The 21858-nt window shown below is 45.9% G+C and overlaps 1 protein-coding gene across 2 annotated transcripts in view; it reads right to left on the reverse strand.

Moving 5' to 3' along the window:
• Positions 1 to 10313: 10313 nt before the first annotated feature.
• LOC100662613 (solute carrier family 22 member 20) overlaps positions 10314 to 21858 on the reverse strand; it is a 43665-nt gene continuing 32120 nt past the window's right edge. Inside the window, exon 6 of one of the 2 annotated variants that reach the window (XM_064287813.1) lies at positions 10314 to 12956. In XM_064287813.1, coding sequence (XP_064143883.1) covers positions 12926 to 12956 — 31 coding nt within the window. In that variant the 3' untranslated portion in view covers positions 10314 to 12925. Of the gene's footprint in view, positions 12957 to 18231; positions 20426 to 21858 lie in introns of those variants that run through there. The other variant, XM_003419594.3, reaches the window with a different exon arrangement.

Raw genomic sequence — 21858 nt, forward strand, 5'->3', positions numbered from 1 at the left:
CTTTAGATGAAGGTTTACAGAACAAACTAGTTTCTCATCAAACAGTTAGTACACACATTGTTCTATGACCTTGGTTAACAACCCCGTGGTATGTCAACACTCTCCTTCTCAACCCTGAGTTCCCTATTACCAGCTTTCCTGTTCCCTCCTGCCTTCCAGTCCCTGCCCCAGGGCTGATGCTCCCCTTTAGCCTTGTTTTGTTCCATGGGCCTGTTCAATCTTTGGCTGAACCTCAGGAGTGAGCTCATTACTGAGCGGAAAGGTGTCTGGGGGCCGTAATATCAGGGTTTCTCCTGTCTGTCAGGCCAGCAAGTCTGGTCTTTCTTTTTTGAGTTAGAATTTTGTTCTATATTTTTCTCCAGCTCTGTCCGGGACCCTCTATTGTGATCCCTGTCAGATCAGTCTGTGGTGGTAGCCGGGCGCCAGCTAGTTGTACTGGACTCGGTCTGGTGGAGGCTGTAGTAGTTGTGGTCCATCAGTCCTTTGGACTCCCGTGAGGTTTTTGGACCAATCAGGATGGAAATATTTTCGACAATACAAGTGGGGACACAACATAATCCCAAGGTAAGCAACGTTGTATCTCAAGTCAAGTGAGAAAGAACTTTCTTTATGCCTTTCTTTCTTTCGTTCTCTCTCACTTTTCCACTAATGTTGCCTGGAGGTGCTGCTCTGCGCTGTAGGTATGTTGCCACCAGATGGCGGCAGTGTAGCAGGGTCCCAGGGTCTGAGTTTCTCCAGGATTGTAAATGCTACTCAGCCTCATCCTTCCTTCCCAGAGTCCCTACACGTCGTTTATGTGAAACTAAGACTTGATGGCAATGGCTTTTAGGGCTTTCTGGAGCAAGCCCTAGTTTGGAGGCAAGATTTTAAAAACCAGCTGTGAGCCTTAAACCAATTAATAGCTGTTTATTGAATTACTACTTTTTTTTTTTTCCTCAGGCACTCGGCCGGATCTGTGGTGGAGAGGTGGAGGGAGGAGGGTGGTTTACCAAGAGGAGTAAGCCTTGGGAGCACAGAGGGAGTAATAACAGCAGTGGGGATCTACCAGTAGTAGTAGTGTCCAAACCTGTCTAACTCCGGGGGATAATGCGAATCAAGGTCAGCCTTGGGTGATCAGGTGGCGGTCAGACAGACCTCCACTCTCCAAGCTTTTTTCCCCTCCCTCCCATGGCACTCTCTACTTTTCTTCTGGGTTCAATAATCTATTGCAATGGCCACATAGAACTCACAGACCATATTTATAGTTAAGAGGTTTATTAAGGAACAGGGTACAACTTGGGATCAGGATTTAGAAGCATGTAGGCAAAGTCTCCCTTCTTCTGTGCAGGACAGCTCTCTCAGCTCCTCTCAGCTCCCTCAGATGGGCTCCTCTGGGCCCTGCCGTCTCTCACTGCCAGCTCTGCCACTGGGACCCTTTCAGGCCTGTCAGTGCCTTCAGCGTTACAGCCCTTCACCCACGTTACAGCTTTTTTAGGAGGTTCCTGGTCTTTTCTCTCTCTCTCTGCTTCTTCCCTCTGCTTCTCTTCCTGCTTCTTTCTGTCTCAAAAAGCTCTGTGGGGTTGGCTGCTAATATACACAACTGACTTCCTGTCAATTTTAAGGCATGCCGCCCTCAGCGGGGGGGGAGGGGGGCACTAACCAACCAATCCCCTCTCAGTAGGCCACAGATACCTTATTTGCATAGCCTATTGATCCATCCCTGCAGGGTAGGTATCAGTCACAGGGAAGGCTGCAGCCGGGGCCAGACAAAAAGTATCAAACCAAGTTATTTACAGTTTACCCAGGAAATGTAACAAACCCTCTGGGGTAGAAAACCAGGCAAAGGTAACTCCTCAGGGTTTAGGGGAAAAACCTCTCAAGCTGTATTTCCAAAGAACCAAGGCAAAGGGCCACATAAAGGAACTCATTTAATCACACATGTGCTCACCATGTGCTGGTGTCATGGATTCAATTGTGTCCCCCAAAAATGTGTGTTGTAAATCCCAACCTCTATGCCTGTGGTTATAATCCCATTTGGGAATGGGTTGTCTTTGTTATGTTAATGAACAGGATTAGTATAGGCTGTGTTTTGAATCAATCTCTTTTGAGATAAAGAGATTAAACAAGCAAGTGAGAGAAGCAGAGTTGGGGAAGAGAGATACCAAGCCACGTGAGGATGGCCCAGGAGCCAAAGCTCAGAAGAAACAAAGATTTACCTCTAGAGACAAGAGAGAGAAAGCCTTACCCTAGAGCCAGCACCCTGATTCAGTCTTCTAACCTCCTAAATTGTGAGAAAATAAATTTGTTTGTTAAAGCCAGCCACTTGTGGTATTTCTGTTATAGCAGCACTAGATAACTAAGACAGCTGGACACTGTGCTGGCTGTCTCCATGTTATCTTTACTCCTTACGACAACCCTGTGTGTCTGGTGTCCCTGTTGCCAATGGACAAATGAGGATCCCCCATTCCTGTTGCCCACCCCTACACCGCTGTGTTCTCCATATTGTGGCCAGTGTATCTGCTTGAACTCCAAATATGATCACGTCAAGCCTGTCTGCTGCTTAACACAAGTACAGGTTCAAACCCCTGCTGAGAATTTGTGCTACTAGTAAAGCAGCGGTTCTCAAAATTTATGATACATAAGAATCACCTGTGGATCTTGTTAAACTGTAGATTCTGATTCAGTATATCTGAAGTAGAAATGCAAATTTTCAGCAGGGGTTGGAGCTGGAAGGAACCAGTTCGAAACCCTGCTTAGCGCCCTTTTGGTGGGTTCCTCTTAGATTGAGGATGAAGACACTGCCACTCATCCTGGCCCATGAGACACCATGAGGTGGGGTTTTATTTGCCCTGTTCTCCTTTGCCCACCCACACTAGCCCGTCTGCCACAGAGCTTTCGCCCTCACTGTGCCCCTGTCTGGAATGCTTTTCCTTCCCGTCTTCACAGAGTTAACTCCAACTCATCTTTCATATCTCAGCAGCATTTCTCAGAGCTGTCTTCCCTGACCTCTGCGAGCTCTCCTACATAGCCCTGATCGTGGCTTCCATTTCACATTTATTTCTCGTTCTTGGATTAATATCTCTTCAGCTGATTTCACCACAAGCTCCACGGGGGCAGACAGCATGTTTATTTTTACGTCCCTGGTACTTTACACATGTAGGCATTCAATAAATGCTTATTCCCTGAATGAACGAAGGAGGAAGCTGAAAGAGAGAGACTTGCTTTGGGTCTGTAACTGGTAGAAATCCCAACCTAGAACTGAATGCAGATTTGCCTCCGCAATTTGAGAATTGGCTTCTTCATTTCTGCAATACAGGCTGTTGGTGTTTGGATAGAGATTGTGTTGAATCTATCGATTGTTTTGGGGATATTGACATCTTAACAATGGGATGTCTTTCCATTTATTTAGGTCTTCTTTAATTTCTTTTGAAGCCCTGGTGGCACAGTGGTTGAGAGCTCGGCCACTAACCAAAAAGGTTGGCAGTTCAAACCTACTAGCCACTCCTTGGAAACCCTATGGGGCAGTTCTACTCTGTCCTGTAGGGTCACTATGAGTCAGAATCAACTTGACCACAATGTTTTTTTTGTTTTTTTTTTTTTAATTCCTTTCAGCAATGTTTTATAGTTTTTAGTGAGCAATTCTTTCATCTCCCTGGTCAAATCTATTCCTGGGTATTTTATTCTTTTACATAAACGGAATTTAAAAAAAAAATGTGCTTTAGGTGAAAATTTACAAAGTAGATTAATTTCTCATTTAACAATTTATACACAAATTGTTTTGTGACATTGGTTGCAATCCCTGCGATGTGTCAACACTCTCCCCTTCCACACCCCAATTCCCTGTTTCCATTTGTCCATTTTTCCTGTCTCTTCCTGCCTTCTTTTCATTAGTGAGGGGGGGAGGGGGAATCACCGGATGGTGGCTTTGCAGAGCTAAGCTGCCATCCGCCATTTCCCCTCCGTCATGGCCCCAGTGCCACTGCACCAACCTGATGTCAGCATCATTACAGGGGCTGTCCACCCGTCCTGATGGACCATGTGCCTGAATATGCCCTGAACAAGACCCCACCCCTATTCTGTTCCCTCTCCATATGTAAACCCCTGTGCCTGCCCATCAGAGCACCATCTTGGTGTCCCAGGTCCTGGTGAGCTCCTTTGTTTGGCCAACCAAATGGAGTTTTTCTCCTTTCCCTTTTGTCCGACTTGTGCCTCAGTGTTGCACCAAGCGAGACCTGACGGTCTGGTAACATTACTTTGGGCGTTACTTTTGGTCTCATATAAACGAGTAAACTAAGAAGCATGTTCCTCATGTGTGTTATTGTTTTATAGACCTGTCTAATCTTTGGTTGAAGGGTGAACTTTGAGATGGAATTATGTACTTAATTTCCTTTTTCAGATTGTTCATTGTTGGTGTATAGAAACACAACTGATTTTTGTGTGTTGATTTTATACCCTGCAACACTTCTGAATTCCTTTATTAGTTCTAGTAGCTTTCTTGTGGATTCTTTGGGATTTTCTCTCTATCTAGGCTCATGTTATCCGCTGACCAAAAGGTTGGAGGTTTGAGTCTACCCAGAGGTGCCTTGAAAAAAACGCCTGCCAGTCTACTTCTAAAAAATCGGCCATTAAAAACTCTGTGGGGTATAGTTCTCCTCTGACACACACAGGGTCACCGTGACTCAGAGTGGACTCAGCAGCGATTGGCTTACTGCTTACGTACAATCGGAGTTTCTCTGAACAGGAATGTTTTCCCTGATAGTCAAGAGTTTACCCCTTAAATACCTGAACTTCGAGGGCGCCTGAGTTGGCCTTGGGTCCGAAAGCTGCTGCTTCTCTCCACCCTCCACCTGCCGCTCAGCCTCTCCCTGGCCCACCTCTGGGCTCCTCTGTGGCTCTTGCCCCAGCTGCTTCCACCTTCTCCCCTCAGCTTCTCACCACATCCTCCTTCCTTGCCTCTTTGGTCTTTTGCTCACAGACTAACAACTTCCATGGAAAAGGACTAGCCTTCCACAATCAGGACCAGCTACATAATTTTAGAGGTCAGGTGCAAAATGAAAATGCAAGGCCTCTGGTTAAAAAAAAATATTAAGAATTTCAAGATGGCAACAGCAGAACATTAACCCGTTTGCCAGTTTGTGGTGGCTTGAGTGTTGCGGTGATGTCGGAAGCTATCCCACTTATATTTCAAATACCAGCAGGGTCAGCCATGATGGAGAGATTTCAGCAGACCTTCCAGTTTAAGACAGACTAGGAAGAAAGGCCTGGCAATCTACCATCAAAAATTAGCCAGTAAAAACCTTATGGATCAGAATGGAACACTGTCTGACTTGTTTGCTTTGGACACATCATCAGGGGGAAATCAATCGCTCAGTGAGATGGACTGGCATAACGACCACCATAAGGGACTCAAACATCATGAGGATGATGCAGGACCAGGCAACATTCCGTTCTGTTGTACACAAAGTCATCACGAGTCAGAGTTGACTCAACGGCGGCTATCTGAGCAGCTCTGTGTGACTGCACAGATTATACGTTACTGGTTAGTGCCAGAGGGTCCCCCCAGTCAGTATTAGCAGTGGGCCAGGACCACTGGGGCAGGCTGCCCTCCTTGAGACTTGGGCTCCTCAGCTGCTCTGTTTCTGCTCCATAAAAAAAAAAAAAAAGCTCCATAGGTCTGCATTATTCTCTCACTACTTCCTTCTGCAGCCTGTTGCTTGCTTGTGAGAGGAGAAAGGTGTACTGGGAACAACTTTTGCTGGGGAAATAGGAGACCTGGCTGGGTTCCCTATCTAGGCAGGGCTTGGTGTGGGCTACGATTATCTGACAACTGACCTTGGTGTGCCTTTGAATGAATGCTTATTCAAAGAGAGAAGTGGCCTTGGGCCTGGGAACCCAATAAAAGTCTGCCCTGAGGAGACAACAAAGGGCCCATTCTTCAAGCTCATTTTTACCATTTTGCATAGTCATCCCCTCTTGCACAGAAGTGCTCTTGATACTTCGGCCTAGAAGTAGTAGGAAATCAACCTGAAAAGCAATTAGCTGGACAGGAAGTGTCTAGAGCAGCATGACAATAGAAAATTCTAGATCTGTGCTGCCAGTAGGGTAGCCGCGAGCACCTGTGGCTATCAAGCTCCTAGAATGTGGCAAGTGAAACTGATGAAATTTCATTTAATTTTGATCAATGTAAAATTTAATAGCCACTTGTGACAGTAGCAATTGGATTGGACAGCACAGACTAATATAGAATCTAGATTCAGAATGCTTTGACCTCTGCAGGTGGACCTGAGTGTAGGCAACAGAAAATAACAAGTGTCGGGGAGGATATGGATAAATGAGAACCCACTGCTGGTGGGAATGTAAAATGGTGCGGCCACTGTGGAAAAGTTTGGGGGTTCCTAAAAAAGTTGAACATAGAACTACGATAAATCAAAAAAACAAAAAACAAAAAAACCCATTGCCATCGAGTTGATTCCAACTCATAGCGACCCTATAGGACAGAGTAGAACTGCCCCATAGAGTTTCCAAGGAGCGGCTGGTGGATTCAAACTGCCGACTTTTTGGCTAGCGGCTGAGCTCTTAACTACTGCGCCCCCAGGGCTCCAGAACTACCATAAAAAAAACTTATAGGTATATGCCCAAAATAACTGAAAATATCAAAATAATAACTGCCAAATTTAGGAGCTATATCAATAATTACCAGAGGAAGCTGCATTAATCACGTGCGAATGTTATTTCCCGTTGCCATCAATATCTCAGGCACACCTGTAGCCTCTCCACCACTCACCCTTGGGAAGCTCTGCTTAGCTCTTGGCCCTTTGCAGCCTCTAGCATCCGCACACTGAGCTGGACAGATGGATCCAGGTGGACTCTGGGTTGCCACGCTGGCTGGTCACTAAGCACTGAAGCACAGATCATGTGATCTGACAAAGGCCACTGAACAGGAAACAAAATTCCCAGGGAGCCATCATGGGGGACACTTTTGGCTGACAACCAACCAGTTGCTACGGAGTCAATTCCAACTTATGGTGACCCCATGTGTTTCAGGGTAGCATTGTGCTCCACAGAGGAGTACTCCTTCTTTTTTGGGTGGAGTTCTTTCCTACAGGAGCCCTGACGGTGCCGTGGTTAAAGTACTCAGATCTAACTGAAAGATCGGTTGTTTGAACCCACCAGTCACTCCGTGGAAGAAAGATGGAGCAGTCAGTCAGCTCCTGTAAAGATTACAGCCTTGGAAACCCTATGGGGCACTTCTACTCTGTCCTATAGGGTTGCTATGAGACAGAATGGACTTCATGGCAACAGGTATGGATTGAGTTGTGCCTCCCAAAAATACATGTTGTAAATCCTAAACCCCTATACCTGGGGATGTATTCCCATTTGGAAATCGGACTTCTTTTTAACTTAATGAGATCATATTAGTGTAGGGTGTGTCTTAAACCAATTACCTGCGATTTAAAAAACAACAGATTAGGCACAAAGAAGGACGCACAAGTGGAGGGGAAGACACACACTTCATGAAGATCTCCAAGAAACCAAGGAACAAAAGCTGGAAAGAGACAAGGACCTTCCCCCAGAGCCGACAGAGAGAGAAAGCCTTCTCCTAGAGCCAGTGCCTTGAATTCAGACTTCTAGCCTCCTAAACTGTGAGAAAATAAATTTCTGTTCGTTAAAGCCACCCACTTGTGATATTTTTGTCATAGCAGCACTAAGAAACTAAGATAATGTCTTTTCCCAGTTGGTTTACAAGTCCATGTATCTGTTTGCCTTTCAGTGGCCCCATTTCACACCACCGACATTGTGTTTTCCACCTGAAGGTCAAGCAAGGCTTACTCAGGCCTGCAGGTACCACAGCATTTCCTTGACAAGACGTGAGAAAGCTGTGAAGAGAGGCCTGGCTGTTCAGAATCTAGGTGTGGGCTCCAATCCATTTTTTTATGGTATTGTTATCATGGATGCTTCTTTTCTTGTCTTGAGCCCTCTTCACCCTGGCAGGGAAAAGTACAGAGAACACGCTCTGATACTCTCGTCAAAGGGTGCACATCTCACAGATGGCGGTGTTCTCAGGCCTCTGACTGCGATGAGGAGGAATGGCCTGCTGGTCCTGGAAGGAGGATGAAAGGTGGAGGAGTGGAGCTGCCTGCTCCCTAGATGTGCCCCAGTTCAGACGACCTGGAGCAGAGCCTGTCTACCTGCAGACATACCTGAGAGCCCAGACAAGCTCAGCCAAGTCCCAACCAACTCACAGATAAAGACCCCATTTGCAAAGATGTCTTCAGTGAGTAGATTAGATGATCCATGTTCCTTCTAAAATAAAAACTATGGAATGACAGACAGGCCTTTTGAGTTGGCTTGGTCAGCACGGTTTGCAGCCACAGGTTCATGTAAGGGAAGGGAATTCAGCTATGTTATGGCGTCCTCCATGTACGTGTCGTTGTCAGCTGCCGTCAAGTCGATCTCCAATTCATGGTGACCCCATGCACAACAGAACGAGACGCTGCCTGGTCCTGAGCCATCCCCCTGGTCAGTTGTGGATCAGACTGTTGTGCTCCATAGGGTTTCATTAGCTGGTTTCTGGACGTAGATTGCCAGGACTTTCTTAGTCTGGAAGCTCTACTGAAACCTGTTCAGCATCCTAGCAACAAACAAGCCCTCACCGACGGATAAGTCGTGGCTGCGAACGAGGTGCATTGGCCAGGAATCCAACATGGGTCTCCTGCGTGGAAGGTGTGACTTCTACCACTGAACCACCAAAGCCCCACTCCCTGTACATGAATAAATTAAAAAAAAAAAAAAAGTTGCCGTCAAGTTGATTCTAACCTATGGCAACCCCATGTGTTGCTGAGTAGAACTGCACTCCATTGGGTTTTCAACAGCTGTGACCTTTCAGAAGTAGATCGCCAGGCTTTTTCCAAGGTGCCTCTAAGTGGATTGGAACCACCAACCTTTTGGTTAGTAGCTGAGTGCTTAACCTTTGGCACCGTCCAGGGACTTCTTTCAAGTACACAGTGCTGATGATGTATTAGGCAAGGGAAGACTTCGACGAAATCACACATGGTATCCTGTGTGATTTACCTCCAAATGCTTTGTCAGGCTCCCGGGCAGTCACTACAAAGTTTAGTAAACTGGAAGCCGTTATCACAGTTACAGTCGGAGGTTCAGGAACAGTGGGGACTGCCCCAGAGTCCTCGCAGCTGGCCAGGGGATCCTCCACCAGCCCCCACTCCTGCGGAGGATGATATAACCCAGCAGATCCATCCCCACAGGCCGCACAGTGTTGGAGAGGTGGTGGGGAGGGGTGGTCCCACCTCTTCTGTTTCCTGGATGGTGCTCCTCCTGCCCAGGCTCTGAGGCTGGGTGTCACGGTAGAGGGGGCGGGAGGCTGAGCATCGGTTCCAGAAGCCCAGCCGAGTGTCCCCAGGTAAATGGGGGTGACTGGGGCAGCTGGGATAGCTGGGGGAGCCCTCCAGTGTTGCAGAAATGATCCAGAGGGGTGAAGTGAAATTTCTAAGGTTTGACAGATGTTAGTAACAGAGGGTCCAGACGAAGCTTTTCTGATGCCCATTTTTCTTTTTCGACCTCACTAGGCTGACACATCTGTTAGGCTGGCAAAAAATGAGAGGTAGAACTAGGCCCTGTGCTCAAGCCTGGCCTTTCCTGACATGAATCCCCTAGGGCCCAGCAGGCTGTCCCAGGTTTCTGCTTTAACCAAAGAATTAAAGAGAATTTTTTCTAGATTGGGCATCAAGCACAGAGGTTCCTGTTCACAGGAAAATCATTACCGCTTCTAAGGGACTTGGCCAAATGTCTGTGCTGGAATCAGCTTCCTGTAAGAATGGTGGTGCTATGCCTCATTTCCTCATCTGTAAAATGGGAACAACTTCATGGGCTTATTGGGAGGATTACGTGAGGGTAGGTGCTCGATAAAGTTAGCCATTAATATCAGTAACGCTGATAACAGCAGCTCCTGCTTCCTTGGGAAGAAAAGCATGGAGGCACCACTGAGAGGGAGATCATGCCAGTCAGCAGGAAGGTCATGGTGGACCAGCTGTTCCTTCCACCTGATGAATGGCATTCTACCACGGGGTCCAAAACTCATCAAGGAGCAGAAAATAATTAGAGATTAATGACTTCAACTGGTTAATGACTTCAAATAATTTCAGAAAAAAACAAGGTGCCTCAGGCCACAGCAGACACAAGCTTGGGTGGACAAGTTCCTGGAAAAGCAGGGTCCCCAGGGCCTGGGCAGGTGGGACAAGCACCTTACCTCTGCCCCTTTGCTGTGAGGTATAGTGTGCAGGCCAGGCTGTCTAAGCAGGGAGAAGGAAATAGGGAGAGTTTTCTCAGCTGGGACACTGTGAGAATAGACTGAGTACAAGTCTGGCTGGAAGCTTCTGGAGACCTCAAGGACCTCCTTTCCTCACCTGTCAGAGAGGATGTAAAGGCATCCCCCACCAGCTGTCAGGCCATATATATGGACTAGGTGATGGACTTCAGTGACTTGTGCTGGTACACCAGATCCCACTGGAAGGGAAGAGACTGAGGGGGCCCGGTGTCAACAGGCGGTCCCCTGTGGAGACACATTGTAGACAGGTTGATGTTTGTGGCTTTAATAAAACATTAAGAGGTGCCTCAACAGATCCTACACGACTTCTCATAGCAAGTCTCAGGATCACAGCTTGCTCTTACCCATTGCCATTGAGTCGATTTCTACTCACAGTGACCCTATAGGACAGGGTAGAACTGCCCTGGTTTCCAAGGAGTGGGTGGTAGATTCCAACTGCTGACCTTTTGGTTAGCAGGCAAACACTTCACCACTGTGCCACCAGGGCTCCACGGCTTGCTCTCAGGCCCATAAAATGTAGGAATACAGAAAAGCTCAGAGGATAAAAACGAAAGCCCATCATCATCCTACAACCCTAAAATAAATCCAGGACTTTTAGAATGCAGCCACAGCTGCTTGTCACAAACGAGGACACATGGAAAAGGCTGTATCAAACTGCTCAAAGGAAAATCGTCGCCGCTTTCAAGGACCAAACGCCCATGCTGGAATCATTTTCTATAAGATGGGTGGTGCTAAACCTTATTTCCTCATCTGTAAAACGGGACCAACTCCATTGTATGGAATATTAATGTCACAGATTGAATTATGTCCCCCCCAAATATGTTGTAAATCCTAATCCTTATACCTCTGGTTATAATCTCATTTGGAAATGGGTTTTCTTTGTTATGTTAAAGAGGCCCTATCAGTGTAGGGTGTGTTCTAAGCCAATCACTTCTGAGACATAAAAGGAGCAGAATAGGACAGAAAAGTAAGCAGAGATGAGAGAGGATAGATGTCACGCCACAGCATGATCACCAAGGAGCCGAGGAATAAGGACCTTCCTTCCCCCACGGCCAACAGAGATAAAGCCTTCCCCTAGAGCCGGTGCCCTGCTTTCAAACTTCAAGCCTCCTAAACTGAGAGATGGAGACCTGGTGGTATAATGGTTAAGAGCTCGGCTGCTAACCAAAAGGTCGGCAGTTCGAATCCACCAGCCGTTCCTTGGAAACCCTATGGGGCAGTTCTACTCTGTCCTGTTGGGTCACTACAAGTCTATAGGGTCACTATGAGTTGGAACCACTCAACGGCAACTAACAGCAACAACAAACTCTGAGAAAATAAATTTCTATGTGTTAAAGCCACCCACTTGTGGTATTTCTGTTATGTTGCTAGGTGCTGTCCAGTCAGTTTTGACTCACAGCAACCCTATGTACAATGGAACCAAACACTGACTGGTCCTGTGCGAACCTCACAATCATATCTATGCTTGAGCCCATTGTTGCAGCCACTGTATCAATCCGTCTTGTTGAGGGTCTTCCTCTTTTTGGTTAACCCTCTACTTTACCAAGCACAATGTCCTTCTCCAGGGACTGATCCCTCTCGATAACACATCCAAAGTATGTGAGACATAGTCTTGCCATCCTTGCTTCTAAGGAGCATTCTGGTTGTACTTCATCTAAGACAGATTTGTTTGTTCTTTTGGCAGTCCACGGTATACTCAATATTCTTTACTAAGGCCACAATTCAAAGCCATCAGTTCTTCGGTCTTCCTTATTCATTGTCCAGCTTTCACATGCATACGAGGCGACTGAAAACACCATGGCTTGGGTCAGGCGCACCTTAGTCTTCAAGGTGACATCTTTGCTTTTCAACACTTTAAAGAGGTCTTTTGCAGCAGATTTGCCCCATGCAGTGCGTCTTTTGATTTCTTGACGGCTGCTGCCAAGAGCGTTGATTGTGGATCCAAGTAAAATGAAATCCTTGACAACTTCACTCTTTTCTCCGTTTGTCATGGTGTTGCTTATTGACCCAGTTGTGAGGATTTTTGTTTTTATGTTGAGGTGTAATCCATACTGAAGGCTGTGATCTTTGATCTTCGTCAGTAAGAGCTTCAAGTCCTCTTCACTGTCAGCAAGCAAGGTTGCGTCATCTGCATAACGCAGGTTAATGAGTCTTCCTCCAATCTCGATGCCCCGTTCTTCTTCACATAGTCCAGCTTCTCAGATTATTTGCTGGGCATACAGATTGAATATGACCAGTGAAAGGATACAGCCCTGAGGCCCACCCTTCCTGACTTTAAATCATGCAGTATCCCCTTGTTCTGTTTGAATGACTGCCCCTTGGTTTACGTACAGGTTCCTCATGAGCACAGTTAAGTATTCTGGAATTCCCATTTCTTTGCAATGTTATCCATAATTTGTTTGATCCACATAGTCGAATGCCTTAGCATAGTCAATAAAACACAGGTAAAGGTCTTTCTGGTATTCTCTGCTTTCGTTCAGGATCCATCTGACACCAGCAATGATATCCCTGGTTCCACTTCCTCTTCTGAATCTGGCTTGAAGTTCTGGCAGTTCCCTGTCGATATACTGCTACAGCTGCTTTTGAATGATCTTCAGCACAATTTTACTTGTGTGTGATTTCTGTTATAGCAGCACTAGATAAACAAGACAATTAAAAAATGTTAAACTTCAGTGTGCCAAAACACATTGCAAATAAAAACCTTAAAAAGCAGGCAGCAACATGGAATAAAATGACTGTGACGAATAAGACGAAGGGTTAGTTGCCTTACCAACCCATCAGAAGAAAAACCACCAACACCCAAAGGAGGCAAGTGAACAAAACACACAATGACAAAGGCAACTGTTGAATCATTGGTGATCAAGAAATGCAAATTTAAATAACTGGATGCCATTTCTCTCCTCTCAGATTGGTGAAGACCCAGCTCTGGATTTTCTTCTTTTTTTTTTTTAAGTAATTTTTTTTGTTTTTGTTTTTGTTGAGAAAATACACAGCAGAACACATACCAGTTCAACAATTTCTACAAGTACAATTCAGTGACGTTGATTACATTCTTCAAATTTTTTTTATTGTACTTTACATGAAGATTTACAGAGCAAACAAGTTTCTCATTAAACAATTAATACACCTATTGTTTTGTGACATTGGTTGCCAACCTCATGACATGTCAACACTTTCCCCTTCTTGACTTTGGGTTCCCCATTACCAGCTTTCCTGTCCCCTGATGCCTTTTTGTCCCTGCTCCTGGGCTGAGGTGCCCGTTTAGTCTCATTTTGTTTTATGGGACTGTCTGATCTTTGGCTGAAGGGTGAACCTCAGGAGTGACTTCATTACTGAGCTATAAGGGTGTCTAGGGGCCATACTCTCAGGTTTTCTCTGGTCTTTGTCAGACCAGTAAGTCTGGTCTTTTTTTGTGTGTGTGTGTGAGTTGGAATTTTGTTCTACACTTTTTTCCAGCTCTGTCTGGGACCCTCTATTGTGGTCTCTGTCAGAACCGTCGGTGGTGGTAGCCAGGCACCATCTAGTTGTGCTGGACTCAGTCTGGTGGAGGCTGTGGTAGTTGTGGTCCACTAGTCCTTTGGACTAACCTTTTTCTTGTATCTGGTTTTCTTCTTTCTCCCTTGGTCCAGACAGGTGAGACCATTGGAGTATCTTAGATGGCTGCTCACAAGCTTTTAAACCCCAGATCCTACTTACATCCTTCAAATTGTGCAACCATCCTTGCCCTCCTTTTCTGAGTTGCTTCTCCCTCTTTAACATGAACTCACTGCCCCTGAGGGTTCCTATCTAATCTTTTGAGTTGCTGTTGTCAATTTGATCCTGTATAGGTAGCTCTTAAAAGAGAACAACGCTCCAGGCAAACATTCCTTACTAGCTAAGCTAAACTATCCTTTGGCTTTAAGAAGACTTCAGGGGATGTTTTTGGTTTAGGCTTTAAAGATGATCTCAGGGCAATAGTTTCAGGGGTTCATCCAACCTCCATGACTCCAGAAAGCCTGGATTCCATAAGAATTCGAAATTCTGTTTTGCATTTCTCCCCTTTTGATTAGGATTCTTCTATAGACTCTTTGATCAAAATGTTCAGTAATGGTAGCCAAGCACCATTTTTTTTTTTTTTTTTTTGCTTATTTTGCCATTTCGACCATTTTTATGTGTACAATTCAATGATATTAACTACATTTCCCATGTTGTGCAAGCATCACCAGTCTTCATTTCCAAATTTTCTCATCACCCTGAACAGAAACTTACTACCATTTAAGCAATACCTCCCCATTTTCCCCTCCCACCCACCCCTGCTCACCGCTTACAAACTTTGGTCTCCATGCATTTGCTTTTTCCGGACAGTTCACATAAATGCAATCATACACCATTTGTCCTTTTGTGATTGATTTATATCACTCTGCATATTTTTAAGGTTCATCCATGTCGTAGCATGTATCAGAACTTCACTTCCCTTGACAGCTGAATAATACTCCGTTGTGTGAATATACCACATCTTGTCTATCCACTCACCTGTTGAGGGACACTTGGGTTGTTTTCACCTTTTGGCTGTTGTGAATAATGCTGCAATGAACACTGGTGGACAAGGATCAAGCATGAGTCCCTGCTTTTGATTTTTTTTTGGGTGTATAATCAGGAGTGGAAATGCTGGGTCACAGTTAACTTCTTGTAACTAACTCTGGATTTTTTTTACAACTTGCAAAATGATATTCTCTCTTGGGTGGAGACTCATATGTTTTCAAAGTTTTTTTCAGTGTCTTCTGTCTTTCTTCCCTCGGCTAGCTTGTTCAATCTTCTTGAGGCGAAAGCCTTTGTGGCTGGTGTGGAGGCTGCCTAGAGGAAGTGCTCAGAGGTATTAAAAGGAGAAAGGGGCTGAACTGAAAGGGAGGAAGAGGAAGGAAGCACTAGTGCGGCTGTCATGAGCACTGGCCCATTTATTTTAAACAGAACCAATAATGTTTTTGTTAGTTCCTGGTGAGTCCGTTCCGACTCACGGCAACCTCATGTGTGTCTGAGTAGAACTCTGCTCCACAGGGTTTTCAAGGCTGAGACCTTTTCAAAGCATATTACCAGGACTGTCTTCCGAGGTGCCTCTGGGTGGGTTTGAACCACCAACCTTTCCAGTAGTAGTCAAACACTTAACCATTTGCACCACTGAGGGACTGAGGAACCAATAATAATAATGTTATGGCATAATAATGTTTATTTGTATGTAACAATGTCACCATAATGAAATGACCACAGTGTCCCAGACATTTTATAAAACACACAGTCCCCAGCCTTAGGAAGCCTCTAAACTAAAAAGAAGGATGAGCCACACAAACCTAGACCCAATTTACTTGAAATGTTTCCATTGTTTTCTTCTTTTTTTCTGATTTTATTTAAGAGTTTGAGAAATTTTAACCAACAAGAAAATGGATGTCGTGTTGATTTTCTGGCAGTTTTGCGAATAGGTAAGTGAAGGCAAATAAAATCACTTGGACCAGGTGTGGGGGAGGCTGTGGGGCAATGGACCTCTCATGCATGGACTGTCAGTTGACACAATCCCTTCAGAAAATTGTTCGGCAGAATCTAGGGCCACCTATCACTCGTCAGTTCCACCCCTGGGCATATGAATGCCTGTGGCCATCAAAAGATCTGTGCAAGAATGATCATGACCACAATATTCATAATAGCCCTGTCATGGGTCGAATTATGCCCCCCCAAAAATGTGCATATTGACTTGGTTAAGCCATGATTCTCAGTGTTCTGTGGTTGTCCTCCATTTTGTGATTGTAATTTTATGTTAAAGAGGATTAGGGTGTGATCCTAACACCCTTCCAGGTCACATCCCTGATCCAATATAAAGGGAGTTTCCCTGGGGTGTGACCTGCACCACCTTTCAAGAGATACAGGGAAAGGGAAGCAAGCAGAGAGTTGGGAACCTCATACCACCAAGAAAGCAGCATCAGGAACAGAGTGCATCCTTTGGACCTGAGGTCCCTGTGCTGAGATGCTCCCAGACCAAGGGAAGACTGATGCATCACAAGGACCTTCATCCAGAGCCGACATAGAACACTTTCCCCTGGAGCTGATGCCCTGAATTTGGACTTGTACCCTACTCGACTGTGAGAGAATAAACTTCTCTTTGTTAAAGCCATACACTTGTGGTATTTCTTTTATAGCAGCACTAGATGACTAAGGCAAGCCTCAAACTGGGAACAGTGCAAATGTCTTTCAGCAATAGAATGGACAGACTATGGTACATTCATACAATGGAATACTCCACAGCACAAAAAAAGAACGCACTACCAGTGCCCATATTAGCATGGATGACTGCCTAAAATCTATGAAAAACCAAGACACTGAAGAGCACATACTGTATGATTCCATTTATGTGAAATTCAAAAGTAGGCAAAACCATTTGATGGTGATAGGGGTTAAAAAAAAAAAGGGGGGGTTAGAAGTGTGGTTATATTTGAGAACTGGTAATGATTGGCTGCAAATGGTTAATGAACTTGACTACTAATTGAAAGGTTGGAGGTTTCAGTCCTCAGAGGTGCCTCGGAAGAAAGGCCTGGCAATCTACTTCTGAAAAATCAGCCACTTAAAACCCTATGGAGCACAGTTCTACTCAGGCATATGGGGTTGTCATGAGTCACCATCAACTCTACGGCCACTGGTAATGATCGAGAGGAATCCAAGGGAGAGTTTTGGGCTGCTGGAAATGATCTATATCTTGACCTTGATATTTGGGTGTAAAAATGTGTCAAGCCATACGCTTAAATTTTTGAGCATTCAATGTGTGTAGGTTACAGCGTAACTAAAGAAACTAAAAAACCATTTGAAGGCTCAGCAGTCAGCTCTAGCTTTGCCTCACCTCAGCCACAATGGAGGCGGTGACAACAGTCTTGTCATACACCCACCCATCCAGGCAGGGCTCAGTGTCCAGGCTTGGAGAGGAGACTCCCTCAAGGTTTAGGATCTGCCACTGTGGCTTGGAGAATCTCAGATACCACTTGGGTTCTGGTCCTTGTCCTCCAGTCCAGTGGACTGGAGACTCTCAGCAGGTCCCCATCCCTGACATTGCCTGTGACATGATACCCGCTGGTCCAGTTGGCTGGCCAGCAGTGGTGCTCCAGGGTCAAGGCCGTGAAGTTCTGCAGGAAGTTCTGACAGGCCAATGGGCCCGTAGGGAATAGCATGAGTGTGGTCTGGAGGATTTGGAAGTTCTCCACTCCCCCAACATTGTGGAGCAGCTCGTAGAGCCCCATCGCACCGTCTCACTACTGCTGTCCACAGATCCTTGTCCACACATGCTGTTAAAATATGCTGTCTTAGCACACAATACAGGGGAGGTCAGCACAATTGGACTAAACCAAAAGCAAAGAAGTTTCCTGAATAAACTGAATGCTTCGAAGGCCAGCATACCAGTGGCAGGGGTCTGGGGACCATGGTTTCAGGGGACATTTAAGTCAATTGGCATAATAAAATCTATTAAGAAAACATTCTGCATCCCACTTTGAAGAGTGGTGTCTGGGGTCTTAAACGCTAGGAAGCAGCCATCTAAGATCCATCAATTGGTCTCAACCCACCTGGATCAAAGCAGAATGAAGAACACCAAGGACACAAGGTGCTTACGAACCCAAGGGACAGAAAGGGCCACATAAACGAGAGTCTACATCATCCTGAGACCAGAAGAACTAGGTGGTGCCCGGCTACAACTAATGACTGCCCTGACAGGGAACACAACAGAGAACCTCTGGGGGAGCAGGAGAGCAGTGGGATGCAGACCCCAAATTCTCATAAGACCAGACTTAATGGTCTGACTGAGACTAGAAGGACCCTGGTGGTCATGGCCCCAGACCTTCATTGGCCCAGGACAGAAACTATTCCCAAAGCCAACTCTTCAGACATGGATTGGACTGGACAATGGGTTGGAGAGGGATGCTGGTGAGGAGTGAGCTTCTTGGATCAGGTGGACACTTGAGACTATGTTGGCATCTCCTGCCTGGAGGGGAGATGAGAGGGTAGAAGGGGTTAGAAGCTGATGAAATGGACACGAAAAGAGAGAGTGGAAGGAGAGAGCGGGCTGTCTCATTAGGGGGAGAGTAACTGGGATCGTGTAGCAAGGTGTATATGGGTTTATGTGTGAGAGACTGACTTGATTTGTAAACTTGCACTTAAAGCACAATAAAAATTATTTTAAAAAAATATGCTATCTTGCCTCATTCTTCTATAGTGGGTTCCTGGGGAAGAGCTCCTGGGCATTTGTCCAACACCACTGTACAATTACATCTCATTTGCTCTCCATCAGGAAATAAAGTATCCTCCTATATGATTATTCCTTCAATGAATCATTGAAATGAAGCCTTCAAGAAATATATTCCGAGTCTTAATTTTGTAAGTGGGTCACCAATATTTATTGAGGATCAATAAATCAATTATCCCTTCCTGGCTCAGGGCCATCAGTAGAGCTATGTGGCAACTAAAAACGATAACTTCGAATTCTTTGATTCAGCTTTGGTGAACATGAGAGGTGAAACCATAGGCCAATGTCACACACACACACAAAACAAAGCAAGGCTAAGACCAAGGTCTGATTGATTCCACCAGTGAAGACACAGTGAACCACTTTTAGATTTAGAGTTCACTATTTACATAGATAGTAAAAACGAGAATAAAGCCAAAGGTGCCAGCTCCCTGGGGTCTTTGTCCCACGCCCCATAAAGGAAGACACCAAAACAAATGGGGCCACTGTCTGCAATATGAGTTGTGGGATACTCTATAGTTGAGCTAATTCTAGACTGTAGCTAAGTGACTTTCGATAGCTCTGTCCTGAGGAGTCACTATTTGTCTGTCAGTTTGTTGTACTGTGGTGGCTTCTGTGTTGGTAGGGTGCTGGAAGCTATGCCACTGGTATTTCAAATACCAGTAGGGTCACTCATGGTGGACAGGTTTAGCGGAGCTTCCAGACTAAGACAGACTGGGAAGAAAGGCCTAGTGATCTGATCCCACAAATTAGCCAATGAAAACCCTGTGGATCATAGAATAGTGTCAGAGATTTAGACTTGCTTACTTTGGATGCATCACCAGGAGGGCCCAATCGCTGGAGAAGGACATCTTGTTTGGTAAAATGGAGGCTCAGTGAAGGCAAAGGAAACCCTCAATGAGATGGATTGACACAATGGCTACAAAATGGACTCAAACATACCATCGCTCATAGAGATGGCACAGGACTGGGCAATGATTTGTGGGATTGCCCTGAGTTGGAGGCCAACTGAATGGCAGCTAACAACAACAAAGGACTAACACAGCAACTGATTGTTGCTGGATCTTGTGCCATATCAGGGATTCGGCCCTCTGGAAGACTTCTGGGGAACCGTACCGGATCCCAGTTTTGTAAAGTAGCACTGGTAGGAATATAAAGGAAGGGTGAAGGTCTCTAGCCATCAACCAGGCCTGGTCTCATCATTTATTTATCAACAATTTATTGAGCATGGCCCACTCTGTGGGGTTGTGGAGGACGCGAAGGCAGCCAGGCAAGGACCCGCGTGGAGACACTGGCAGTTGAGGTAGGCCACTCACACACAGGGGCAAAGAGCTTTAATGGCATAAGGCAGGAAAGAGCGGGTGCCAAGTGAGTGGTGTGGAATGACTTCTGGAAGTTCCTTTGAGGACAAGCCTTCTGTAAGTGGTCTGGCAGGGTGGGGCGGGGCAGGGCTGCTCCGGGGACAACCCCGTCTCCCTAACTCTGCAAAGACACAGCATTTTCAGGAGGAACAAGGATGAATAGAAACTTTTTTAGGAGGCAGATTCAGGGATGGGGAAGGAAACTACTTTCATCACCATGAAAACAGTTCCTCCTGTGGGCCCTGTGATGTGTTTTCTGTCCTGTAAATTGGACTTTGCTGGTTGGGTTTCCCTCCAAGTGGCCTCAGCCCTGGCTGCTTCAACAGCAGCCAGCACCAGCGTCCCAGCTGCCCCCAGGAGTCCCAGGAACAGTCTGGACTCCAGGCTTCTTTTATTCAGATGGTTTCTTTGAGGGCAGAAGCTCCCATCTGCCGAAGAGAAATTTCTTCGCTCTTCTCTTCTGCATCCTTCAGGGCAGAGCCCCCTTTGGCTCTGTTGAAATTAAAAGGCAATGAGCAGGGCAAGGTGGGATGGAGGTGGTGGGGCATGTCATGGAACTGAGTGTCTCCACTGTTCCAGACCCCAAAAGGAAGGCGGGAGCCCCTTTAGTGGCTCCCCCCCATACCAGGTTCTCTCAGGGCAGCTCAGTGGCCACCTTTCCACCATCCCTTCTGCTACATCCCCACTCCTTCCTTATCCTTGGGGTCTGCCGCTGGGCTCTGTGGGCTTGGCAGCAGCAAGACCCCTGGGGACTATGCCTTCTTCCCCTGTCCCAGGCAAGCGATAATCAGCCAGCCCAAGGCTCTGGGCTGCCCCTGCCTTGGGCTGCTCTTAAAGGACCACACTCAGGGGAGGGGTGACAGACATGGAAGTCACCTGGACTCTGATTCTCCCTTAGTCCCACAAAGCCTCGCGGCTGTCTCATAGGGCTTGCTATGCTTTGAACCAGGTCTGAGGCCAATTTTGTCTTCTTTAATCCTCCACTCTTTTCAGTGATTTTTGTTTGTATCACTTACAGGTCTTGCCAATTTCCCCTATTTCTAGCTGGCTTCTTCTTTGTAGACTTTTCTCTTAACAATGTTTTTATCGTTACCTTTGGCTCTTCTACTTCTAATGGTTTAGTTCATTGTCTTAAACCATTTTATTTTGTGTGATTTTTTCTTATCATTTTAGATTCCTTTCTTCTCATTTTACATCTCTCGTTTCTGCCCTTTAAGCTTTTCAGTCTTCTGATTTCTATCCTGTGGGTTCATTCCGCTTACTGATTTTATTGGTTGCGTTCCTGTGGACTCAGGGCAACCCCATGTGTGTCAGAGTAGAACTGCACTCCATAAGGTTTTCAGTGGTTGATTTTTGGGAAGTAGATTGCCAAGCCTTTCTTCACAGACAACTCAGGGTGGACTCGAACCTCCAATCTTTCTGTTAGCAGCAGAGCACATTTACCCTTTGCACAACCCAGGGACCTCTTGTTTGTTTTCGTTTGTGTGCAAGTGGGTGGGGTGTGCTTCTCCGGTTATGGTGAGAGGCAAGGCCTCAGAAGGAGCCTGCAGGGTCCTCTCACCTGCCTGTTTCTGCTCAGCTACATTTAATAGACTCCCCATCCTTTCCAAAGATGAGTCTTCAAAATCCAGAGACACATATTCCCCAAATTCAGCTATTAAAACGGTTGTTGTTGCCGTCAAGTTGGCTCCCGACTCATGGTGACCCCATGCACAACAGAACAAAACATTGCCTGGTCCTGTTCCATCCCCACGATTCCTAGTATTGTTTGGTTGTCCATCATTTTGTGATCTGATGTGATTATCCTAGGGAACCCTGGTGGTGTAGTGGTTAAGTGCTATGGCTGCTAACCAAAGGGTCAGCAGTTCAAATCTGCCAGGTGCTCCTTGGAAACTCTATGGGGCAGTTCTACTCTGTCCTGTAGG

This window comes from Loxodonta africana, chromosome 7, assembly GCF_030014295.1.
Source record: "Loxodonta africana isolate mLoxAfr1 chromosome 7, mLoxAfr1.hap2, whole genome shotgun sequence".
In the NCBI taxonomy this organism is placed as follows: domain Eukaryota; kingdom Metazoa; phylum Chordata; class Mammalia; order Proboscidea; family Elephantidae; genus Loxodonta; species Loxodonta africana.